Below are 12,419 nucleotides of genomic sequence, written 5' to 3'. Positions count from 1 at the left end.
GGTAGTTTCTGCTCTAACTCGGGTCTCCTACCAGAGACCTGGGAGTTTGAGCACTCGCCTCAAGATCTTAGCTGTTCCCAGTAGCGCACTTTTCTGCAACTCACCTGAGTTGATCGCTGTTGGTATTTGGGCAAGCCACATTTTATGCGCCGGTGTTACTGCGCCCAGTGCCCCAATGACTACTGGGATTACAGTTGTTCTTACATCCCAGCATTTTTCAATCTCTTCTACAAGAGGGAGATATTTCTCTACCTTTTCTTTTTCTTTGCTGTCTATATTGTAGTCATTGGGTACTGCGATATCTATTATAGTAGCTCTCTTGTTCTCCTTGTCCACCACCACTATATCTGGTTGGTTTGCTAGGACATGCTTGTCAGTCCGGATGTAGAAGTCCCAGAGGATCTTAGCACGATCATTTTCATTGACCTTACCAGGAGTTTCCCACCAGTGTTGTGGTTTATTAAGGCCATACTCGTCACATAGACTTCTATATACAACACCTGCGGCATGATTATGCCGCTCAGTGTATGCATTTCCTGCTAGCTGCTTGCATCCACTGATGATGTGTTGGATGGTCTCAGGTGCATCTTTGCACAGTCTGCATCTAGGATCGTCTTTAGTGTGATAGTTTTGTGTTTGGAGTTGCCTTGTTGGGAGCACTTGCTCCTGGGCTGCCATGATTAGCGACTCTGTATTGGCCGTTAGGTTTCTATATATATATATATATATATATATATATATATATATATATATATATATATATATATATATATATATATATATATATATATGAGGAGAGAAGGATGGAATAGTAAAACCTTATCATTGAAAAGGTTTGTTATAAAGCAAAATATTAATCTGGCTCCTTTTGGTGAGTATCAAAAACACTTGATATTATAGAATGAAAATAATCTGACACCTCTACAGTGTGCTTACTCGCAAGGTGTGATATTAGCCACTGTTGGTAGGATTATGTCTGCAAAACTAGATGTGAGTAAATAGTAGCTATGAGGAGACAACTCATAAAGTATGCAACAAGTTCCGTAACTTTTTTCTTAATGTTGTTTGTTTATTAAATGAAAAATCCTAAAACAGTCCCGGAAAAAGAAAAACAGCACAGCTTCTTGAAAATTGTGGGATATGCTTTAACTGTATGTGAAGGCCCTCTTGCCAAAATTGAGAAAAGTTCAAAAATGTCATTGGATAGCCTAATTCACGCATTAACAGAAAATAATGATCATTTTACGCCTACAGCAAAAAAAGTACAAGAAAAAGCAGGTAGAAATATGTTTTAAAGTTGTTGGAAGTATTTGCATGCTTTGTTTACATGAAAAAAAATTAAATATGTGTGATTTGACAAAGAATAGAAAAAGATTTCAAAATTAATCTCTTATTATATGCCATCAAAAACAACTAATAAAAGTTGCAGTTTTGGCTAGTCCACTTGCTTGTTTTTTTCACTTGTTACTATTCATGGATTATTCTGGGTTTTTAGACAAGGCAAGTTTTGAAGATCAACGACCATTAGTCGATACAGATCTTGAAGAACTTTCAGAAAGCATATTAATGTACATGTAAGCTATCTGAGCTTTAGATCAGTGGTTCCCAACTGGTGGTCCATGGACCCCTAGGGGTCCACAGGAGGTTTTGAGGGGGTCCACAGGCTGGTGCCAGTATTGGTTTTTCTAGCTAGATATTCACAGCTATTTCTGTCATAGAGGTTGGATCAATGATATAAAACCCTAAAAGGATAGACGACGGCTATCAGCTGGGCGGGGTTTAATGATCGAAGTCTGTTGGGATTGTGCTAGCCTGGGTTTAGGGGCTAATGCAATTTCCACGGGATGGTCGCGTTGTCTTGTTAGATTTTTGGGTTTAGACTTTTATCAACTATGTGCGTCAATCGCTGGGTAGTACCTGATTTCTGGTTAGTAGTACAAAGCAACACAACCTGTAACCAGCAAACACGTAATTCTCTCTTTCCCTCTTCAATTTCAGCGATATACTAAGGTCCATAGAGAATAAAACATTTCAACTCACTTATTTTTACCAATTTTTAGATTGGTAGGGGGTCTTATTATATGCTTAAATTTAAATATAATTTACCCGAAATCACCCGAACAACGGCCTTTATTCCCTAGTTTTTAATTAATATTTTTTCACCTATAATATAAAATGGCAAACTCTTTTCTCGTTGTCACATTGTTTGACCTGGCCAATAAGATGGGGCAGCAGGCAAAGCTGTGCAGTGTAGTTTTCATACTCAATATCTAAATGTAAAACCAAATTTGGGTCATTTCACAATAGCGACTATTAATATCATGAATGCTTGTTAATGGCAGCTGACTGATTATAATTGTGACAATATTTGACAACAAAATGAAACCAGCAGATCGTTAAAATAACCAAAAATGTTTTTGAAGATAAAACCATTGAAGAATTGTGGCCTTCAATGATTCATCCATATCCACAGACAGCCAAACACGCCCGTCGAACTCTGCTCCCAATTGTGTCTACATACTTATGCGAGTCCGCTTTCTCCTTCATGGCTGTTCTCAAATCAAAACAACAAAACCGACTAGGACTTGAAAATGACATCCGATGCGCTTTGTCAACCATTTCCCCAAAGATTGAGAATTTGGTGAAAAACAAAAAGTATAATCTATCCCACTAACAAACTGAAAATTAACAGTCAAAACAATTTAGTATAGCATTGCTTTATGTAAGTAAATAAATAGAAACATGTCAAATCTATTGACTCTTATATTATTCTAATTTATAATGTACGCCAATTTAAAATGCATCGTTATAAACACCATATATTATGATGTTTATAAAGGGGTCTATGACTTTTAGATAAAAAGCTCAGGGGGTCTATGGCTCCAAGGTAGTTGGGAACCACTGTTTTAGATATTTCAACAAACAGTCAATGTTTGCATACAGATTTTTGTACATAACTAAAACACCCTTATTCACACAGTTTAAAAAGCGCGTTCTTCTCTGCTTACAAAAACACTTACCAGCTTGATAGTCAAATAATTCGAAAGACATCATAACAACCGTTTTTTATGAATTTACCAATTTTTGTTAATACTTAAGCTTAATGGAAGCCTAGAGGTAAGCCTTTACATCGCACAGTAAAGGTTTATCTATCCCAACAGTTTAAGCCGGCACTCATTAACATTGACAGCAGTTTGCAACTGTCATGACACGCCGCTTCTGTAAAATAGCTGTTTGATTGTCTGATAATGCTATTTTTTTCTACAATTGTTGGTGCTGACCTTTGGTTAGCTGCTCTAGCCTGCATATAAAATTTTTGCCAGCCGAATTAACTGTGATACCAGATTTGTTGCCCGTATGGCTGGCTTTTAGAAGCAAGTATGATTGGTACAAATTTACTACTCCAGATGAGATAGGTTCACCCATAGATATATATACCTAGATTGGCCAATAGGGAAAAAGCCTGTCAGACCTAAATAGCACGACGCAACGTCACTGTATTGTACCTCACGCTTGACTGCACTGCTGTTTACAATGAATCTAATGGGAAGAAGGTAACAAAATTACATTTATTTTCACATAAAAACCTTTTTGTATACATAATCCAGTAAACTAAAGCAATTCTGTGATAATATCTGATAACCACCATAGATTAAAACTATAAAAGCTATGAATTGTTGCACACAAATCATGAGCCATCATGGCTTTATTTGCAACTCTCTCTTATCCCCATTCTCTCTTTTCCCCTTCTCCAAAGAATAAGTTAGAAGGGGAAAAGAAAGAAGGGGAATGGAGAGGGGAGGGGAAATAGCACACCCACTCAAAGAGCCAGACCTTGGCTAGGTAAATAGACTAATATGCTGAACTAAACATGACTAAATATGATGAGTATGCAAGTATGTCTGAAGTCAAAAATGAGACAGAATGATTATTTTACAGCTGGCTAGGTCACCAAAGCTGAAGTGTAATGATTGTATCACTAGCATCGTGGATGTTACCAACGTTGATGTAAACCAAGCAACGAATTCCCTAATTACAGTTAAGAATCAGGGTGGCTTGACTTTTTCTTCGCCTGTGGTGATTGAGGTTTGCAACCACAGCGAGAAAGCGACAAGAGTGTTGCTTAGTAGTGCTGGATTGGTGAAAAACTTTGCCAGGCTAGCACTAATTGCCACCACTTAGAAGCCAGTCACGAAAGGACAATACCAAGTTATTTGTACAATATGCATAAGCAAGTTAAAGGTTGACTTGCAACAAAATTCACATTGCAGTTATTTGGTATCATAAGATTCACCATGCCTTACTCTGTTGTGTTGTAGGTGTGAAATATATGAGAAGGTGATTACAAGCTCTTAAAAGCTAAAAACTTATACAGTCATACTTCAACTTACAAGCTTAATGCGTTCCGAGACTGAGCTCGTATGTTAATATACTCGCATGTTGGTGCAATTTATTTATATATCGAACAATTAAATATATATTGCTTGGTTTCCATACTCTAAAAATGCAAATAAAACACTCAAAACAAAATATTGTAACAGAAAGAAGATGTTGGTTATTGTCATAATTTACCACATGCTTTCAAAAAGCAACAATCAAAAAATAATACAAAGAAATGTGATTATTTAAAATGTAAAATTAAATACATACAATAGCAGCTAATGCTAGCATTTGTGAGAGAGGGAGATATAAGTTATCCTTCATTACAACAGTTGTCTTTGATAAATTTGAATTTTATCAATGTCTTAAAAGACAAACTCTAATGTTGGTATGGTATTGGCCTTCAATCTAGCTTTTTTCCCAATACCAGGTGATACTTGGTAGCTGTCACTAGTGAAGTGGTCTGAACAAAGTACAGAAGATTTACTTGGGGTCCACTGTTCTCTCTCACTGCTTTAATCCAGGCATCCTTGCGATCAGCAGCAGTAGGAAAACTTAACAAGTAATAAAAGACACATACAATTAGTGGTGTTTTTTGCTCATTGGATTATTGACTTTTTGCCTTTGAGAAGTGTAGCATTAACCTTGTCAAATAATGGAAACTTTTAAGCCTGATTATAGCCAAAGATAATCATGCTCCAAGCCATGCTCATGTAGTATGTTCATGAATTCTCCCAACGATTAGCAGGGTGAATGTTTGTTATATTGTCCTACCTGTGGAAGCTTTTCTCTGGGCATTTTCTTGGATAATTGGAACATCCAAAAGCAACGCAGCAATTCTTACTAGTCCTCTCAGATGACTGTGAGCTTGATGAATAATGGTGAGATCGCTGCCAAAATAGCAATGAATATGAATTCCATTCTGACTTAGTAATTTATAGCAAGATGGTATCCAAATTAATGACTCAAGCATCACAAAGTAGCAGTATTACACAAGCAGCTCCTTGGGCAAAGTTAAGGAAACCTTCCAAGAGAGAGTCAATCAGTTAATGAATCAAACAAGTTGAAGTTGATAGTAACTTGACAAACAATGATGTCTGCTGATTTGATTGTCTTCAATAATTTTTTCGAAGTGTCAAATATGGGGAAAATATGTCCACTATTGGTATGAAAACTGTTCTAGCTTTTACTATAAAGCCTTACAGCTGATCTTTAGGAGTTCCAAGCCTATCTTTGATATTGAAAGTAGTAAAAAACTCACCTTAGTAGCAGCTGACATACTCTTCTCAGCTTCAGCCATTGTAAACTAATGATGAATCTTGCGGTCAGTCAAGCGTAAGGTACAATACAGTGACGTTGCGTCATGGCATTTAAGTCTGACAAGGCCACCAATGGGACTAGCTATTATTGGCCAATCTAGGTATATATATCTATGGGTTCACCAAACACTATTTAAAACGAAAGTAATAAAAAAGACACACTAATGTGACCGATTTACAACCTTATCAGCTCGTTTTTCAACAAACCTTTACATCAAAATTAGCCGTCTACTTGCACTCATTCGGAGTTGTCAGCACACTGTAGAAAGGAGGAAACTCCTACTCTTACACTCTTTGCAATTGTCAAGGTTATCAGTTTTTTGTCACATGAATTGTTGTGAGGAACATATTCAGGAATTGCTGTACTACTGGTCTGACCACCTCCAAAAACTGAAGCCTGTGATACTTGCATAATAGCACTTTTCTTTATCTACTGATAAAGAGAACATGTGCGCTCTTGGTATGTTAGCTAGACGCGAGACTTACCAATACTGCTATAGGCCTCTTAAGCTGCTAGAATTCACAAGGAATCAACTGCGGAGTTTTTCTACCCCAAGTATTTGTGAATTTTTAGCAGAAAATAGAACTGAGATGACTGTAAGAGTGAGTAGGTCATCATGTACTTACAGGAATAGATAACTGGCAGGTGAACTAAAACTCCTTTTCTGTTTGTGCATTTATCGAGGCCATATATGTTCTTTCAATAACAACAGAGCGCAAAAATCAGTGTGCAGCGCTTATAGAAGTATATTATAATATTATAATATAAAATTATACACCCGGTGTTGCTGTCAGTACACTCACTTACCCATAAGCAAGCTTTCAGTGCTGCCTGAAAGGCTGACCTCACCTCAGCCCAAGATTGAGGTTGACAAGGGTGACTTTGGAGCTGAGCTGCTGCAGTCATTGGCCGAAAGCTTTAGTCATGTTTAGGCAAGTCTTGTGTTTGATTGGACAACATTTATTAGCTAATAAAACATTTAATGTACCTTATTTCGATGTAATTCAACATACATCAAATGGGATTACGCTGTTATGGGTGAGAAAATAGCTGGGGCCATGTCAATTTTTTGACATTTGCTAGAGGTGTTTTGAACATTTTGGTAATGTTTGGCAAAACATGCCTCCTAAGCTTGAGAATCCTACTCAGTGTTCAAAGCCTTCTTTAAATCCTGTGAATTGTTATTATGGATCATCCACAGCTATTTGATAATAAATGAACAGAACTCAACATTTACTGGTCAATCGGCATCAGGCTGCCATTATCACACTTTTAGTCCTTCAGTACCTGAGAAGAAGGGTTAAAATTAAACCTTTACATGAAAGAGTGCAGATGTGCGTTCCCACACAGCAGCTAATATAAAGTCTACTGGCACCACATGTCTCACTATCACGACTCACTATTTCCCTGTCGGTGCTCAGAGATGTTGTATCTATTTATAACTCTTTGCCTTGCCATAGGTAAGTTTGCCTTCCGAGATACACCATTCATCAGCTATTCTCTCTGTTTCTGTCAAGGTCATAAATACATGCTAATATTAATACTGTTATGGTACAATTTCCATTAAAGAATAAACTTCAAACAATTACTAAAAAGTGTATAAAGGCACGGTTGTGGCACTCTGTTTTAGGCAGCGTCCTAGGCAATGTCTATGTACCCCTAAAGTACAACATGGTGTCAGGGAGTGTCATAATTCATCCGCACGACACCCAGGTAGTCATGGCGCATACCGGCTGTGACAGCCTTAAAAAGGTAGCAATAGAGGTTTGCGCTTCATTGCCTCACAACTGGGCTTGGAAGGATAATGGTGGATTTGTCTATCTCTCGGTTTTCAATATGTCGTCAACAGGAAATGTAAGAAATCTTTATCACATTAAAACTATTAGGCCTAGCGCAAACCATCATGATTTTACCATCAGTTGACTCCTTGCGCTCGGGAAGATTATCTAAAAACAGCTTAAATGATGGTAGAAATTGTGATGCCAGCTTAAAAGTACAAGTCTGTAATATGGGATCTGATGTAATAATTAAGCCTAATGAATTTAAAAATGTGTTTAAACTAAACATTCGCACAGCTTTTGTATGTATGAAGAATCTCTGTAAGATGAAGTTACAAAAACTTAAGATTATGTTGAGCCTGTTGATAAACTCAAAGCACGCTAGATTTGTGTAGTTTGGTTCCATTTCAACATTATTCTAGTTATCTGCGATGACAAAGTGATGTCACATGCTAGAAAAAAGTTTCTCAGCCCAACAGTAATGGTAAAAAAATACAGTTTTGACTCAAAATGGCCATATTTTAAATAATATCTTGTTGTACCGCTATATAAACACCATCACAATTATTGTAGCTATCGTTGGCTATTAACTCAACAGGAAGGCCAGGCACAATAAAAACACCAGAACCATGTGTCGTTATCAGAGAGTGGCCAGGTGGCGACATGTATGTTCGGGTTGACTCCAACAATTACGCGCCTGTCAGTTATGTGTTGAGTGCCAAGGTCATGACTACAGCTGCTAGCAAAAAGCATGTGATGCCAAAGGTGAGGCTAGTCTAATGCACAGCATGTTTCCAGCCAATTTCATGGACAAGAACTACATCAGCATTCTATTGCTTTTCCTAAACTAACAAACCATGACTATAATTTAAAATGTTAATATAATATGCATGAATTTTAAAATGTATTCCATATTTTATAGCAACAGCGGCGAACACCGCAATTTCCGTTAGAACCCCAAGACAGTCCTATCATCATGTCAGCTTCCGCCATCTTGGAGCAGTCTCTAATCCTTGAATTTGAAGACAGTGAAGTGCTCGAACTTGACCTCTGCATTAATGCAGACATCAATCCGACCAGTATGCTCACCTCAATCATTGCAAAGACTGGCACAGTGATCCATTATGTCTGTCGTGACGTACCATGCTCGCCCGATTCTCCGTACGTTATCTGTAGCTCTGCATCACCTATGCCCATTGAAACCTGCGTGGCTCCACTTCAAGCCGGACAGAAGAAGGCTTATGTTTATATAGGTGCAACTGGAGGCAGTCTTTCAGGCAACAAGTATGTTGCAGAGTTAGGGTTTGCTGCTTCCTTTCAATCAGTTTAAATGAATAATAAAATGATGAACAACTCGGGCAGTAACTTTGTCATTCACTATAATAATTTGCAGTCTTTCACTTTGAACCAACAAGGCCAACCCAAGCGGAAGCTAGTAGTTTCATAAAGCTAATAATTTTGTTGTAGGGTAAGTACATTGGTCATGCTACCCTAAAACAAAAAAGTTGGCTTGTCACTTCGCAACAGGACTTTGTTGTAGGTGCTGTATCTGGCTTCAATTTCTACACCAAGAAAACATTGTTGAATGCACTCTTGTGCGGTATATAATCAAATTTGACTAGTATAATGTTCATACCAACCGATAGCGAGTGAAAGTTTTGTTTATCCTAATGCAAGCACAGTGCGCTTCTATCTAAATCTAAATAAGAATCTCAATGATTCAGTGAATGAAGTTTACAAGAGAATAATCACAAATTACTAACTTACTGCATCGATAACTGAACCAATCGCTGAACTAATAACTGAACTAATAACTCACTGAACTTATAACTAAACTGCATACTAACTGAAACTATAACTAAACTAATAGATAACTCACTGAAACAATAACTGAACTACGTACTAACTCACTGAAACTATAACTAAACTAATGAATAACTCACTGAAACAATAACTGAACTACGTACTAACTCACTGAAACTATAAATGAACTAATAACTCACTGATACTATAGCTGACCTAATAACTCACTGATACTATAGCTGACCTAATAACTCACTGAATCAATAATTTAACTGCTAGCTCATGATAAAAGACAGTTAATTATTGATTGCTGCAACCTATTCTGCATATTTTACTAGTTCAGCAATAGCTTTCAATGCAGCAATAATAGTTGATCCATCACTGTAGGGGCAATAAAAATATAAAAATGTACAAGAGAACATAGGGGACAAGGGTAATAAAAGAGTAAATTTACCCTACTAAATGCCAGGAAAGTGAAATTAAAACAAGTTCTAATAATATAATTTCAAACTATATAACAGTATTAAAGCAATTTAAAATTCAGAATCTCTTAGAGTGTACCTATGGAGTAGGAGTGGAATAGAAATGGAGTAGCAATGGAGTAGGTATAGAGTAGGAGTGGAGTAGGTATGGAGCAGGTTGTTGGTAATATGTGAGGGGTTAAAGCATGCTTGCGATCGTATCTCATATGCATAAGGCTTCTGTGCTGTTACTTCACTGCTCAGGTGGCCATTTTCACATGACCCTGACAGCGTGAACTTTGATTAACTACGTGCGAGTTTACAAGGAAGCACATATCGGCGCCTTATAGAGCTAGGCAAAGAAGATCAATGATGCTTTTCCTGCTGATAGCACTCTTCTTGGGTAAGTGATGCTACGAATCTAGTTCAAAACATTATTTTGCTGTTTGAATCATCGCTGACCATTGTACTTGAGTAGCAAAGCGCTATATATTTTAGGAGAAGATGTTCCATTGGCATTTGACTTGCAGGTGTAACTTTTGGGGACCAAAGGCTTGTGGTACCCATGCAATATAATACGATGTTTGAAAGAATTATTTTGAGCGCCCGAGGCCACGAGGTTGTTCAGGCCCACACTCATTGCAGCAACCTCAAAAACTCCAAGATTGAGGTTTGCGCTGAGCTTCCTCACAACTGGGCCTGGAGCGAAAATGGTGGCTTTGTATATTTAAGCATTTTCAACGCATCTGAGTTGACAAAAAATGTGAGTTATTCAAACTAGTACATGCTTAGTGTGTTTTGGAATTGAGAGACAACGCTTCACTGAAGATCAATACAACTTTCAGATTATTATTTTGGTTTCTCAAATAGGTCAAAGGAAGTAAACTACAACTTTCATCATGATAATATTTGATCAAAGTATGACAGTTGTCTCCTTGTTAGAAACAGATGTGCTAGCAAAAACGCAAGGATTCCAATAAAGCTTTTATACAATCTGTATATAGACCTGTATAGTAAACACTTGATAAGCTTGTGTTCAATGAGACTCATTAGGACATAACAGTTCAGTTGAATATGCTGCCAACATCCGAATACCTGCCATTCATCTATCCCCTCTACATTTTCCTAACTTTCTCCTAACATCGTAAGTTAGATTCCATTCTAGGGCTATAATCTAGCAAATTATTTAATGGACTGCATGTACAAGCTCAAATGATTGTGCCCTCTGAAAGATACATATGCACATTTATAAGTATATACATGTACGTATATGTATACTTATATAGGTATACATATATTTATACGTATATACCGGGATATACATATAAATGTATTGGATGGTGAGCCTGATTCCTGTTTATATGCTCTCTCGCTACATAGCTCACTTTAGAATAACATCATAAACAGCAGAATTAGAGGACACCATTAAATGTCAATTTTACTGCAAAAAAACTCTTTTGGGATTCGTTTTAGGAAAACCAAAAATAAAGTCGTAAATTGAAAAATTTCTGTCTTTTCATTACATTCTGATGATTAAATTTCAGAGGAGCAGCGAAAATTGTACATTTACATTTTCATTAATATTGAGGCAAGCAACAGTTGGTCAATGATATTTGATACATGTAGACTGTTTGTCAGCGTCTATTCACTAGCTTACTTAACTTTTCTTCTCCCATTTGACTTCTTGAAAAGCTGTTATATGTTGCTGCGGACAAGAATAATATTTCAACAGCAAGCATGGCTTCGGCCATAAGGGTGTGCGACGACCAGGTTCAGAGCACTTTATGTGGGACAAATAATAGGTTATTTAGGAAAATAAGCTAAGGTAGCGTATTACTTTTATGTTGTAAGTCTGCGGAAGATTTGGTAGCATGTAACCCTCTAATTTTTTAGTTGTCACTGGCTATTGCCAAAACAGGCAACCCAGCATCTGGAATCATACCACGTCCATGCACTAGCATAGTGGCTTGGCCAGGTGGAAATATGTACATCCGTGTTGATGCCAGCAACTATGCTCCAGTCACCTATGTTTTGAGTGCGCAAGTCGAGAGCTCATCAAGGGTAAGCATGTTAGTCTATGATAACTGAATACGGTTATTGAGCATCTGCCACTGAAACCAATCTCAGAATGAAGTAGGACAAAGTTTTCATGGTTTTTTCATGGTTTACCATCGAAAAGGGATAGTTGTTTATTGGGTGGGAGCAGAGCTGATTGTTTATACCATAGCAAACCTTGATCCACTTGAACCAATTTTAGAACCTCCAACTAAGAAATATCCACACAAATTTTAAAAAAGGAGATGCTGATGCGGAAATGGTAGCGACAGCGAACATAGAGGAATCAATGCAACTCGAATATGGTGAAACTGCTGTTCTCGAACTGGATATCTGCGTTGGACCAGACATAATGCAACCAACTCTTAAAACATCTATCATTGCAAAAGCTGGCACATTAATACATTATGTGTGCACTGATCCTGCTTGCAATCCAGACTCAGCAACGGTTGTGTGTAGCTCAGCATCACCAATGCCTATTGAAACCTGCTTAGCAAGTTTTCCTGCTGGCCAAGAGAAAGCATATGTATACATCAGCGCAACTGGAGGAGATTTGTCAGTAGATCAGAAATATATAGCGGAGTTCAAATTTGCTGCAATGCTCATATAACTCACCAATAAA

General features: G+C 37.4%; 1 protein-coding gene across 1 annotated transcript; it reads left to right on the top strand.

Annotated features, from left to right (window-relative positions):
* The first annotated feature begins 7,032 nt into the window (after positions 1-7,032).
* On the top strand, positions 7,033-12,407 carry LOC137391047 (uncharacterized). The gene is made up of 7 exons (XM_068077395.1): positions 7,033-7,160; positions 7,331-7,554; positions 8,052-8,243; positions 8,401-8,762; positions 10,388-10,505; positions 11,636-11,803; positions 12,000-12,407. The coding sequence occupies exons 1-7, from the start codon at positions 7,079-7,081 to the stop codon at positions 12,405-12,407; spliced, it is 1,554 nt and encodes a 517-aa protein (XP_067933496.1). The 5' UTR covers positions 7,033-7,078.
* Positions 12,408-12,419: the final 12 nt, after the last annotated feature.

The sequence above is a fragment of the Watersipora subatra genome, chromosome 1 (assembly GCF_963576615.1).
Source record: "Watersipora subatra chromosome 1, tzWatSuba1.1, whole genome shotgun sequence".
NCBI lineage: Eukaryota > Metazoa > Bryozoa > Gymnolaemata > Cheilostomatida > Watersiporidae > Watersipora > Watersipora subatra.
The sequence above is the reverse complement of the archived record's forward strand: the minus strand, read 5'-3'. Positions and strand labels throughout refer to the sequence as shown.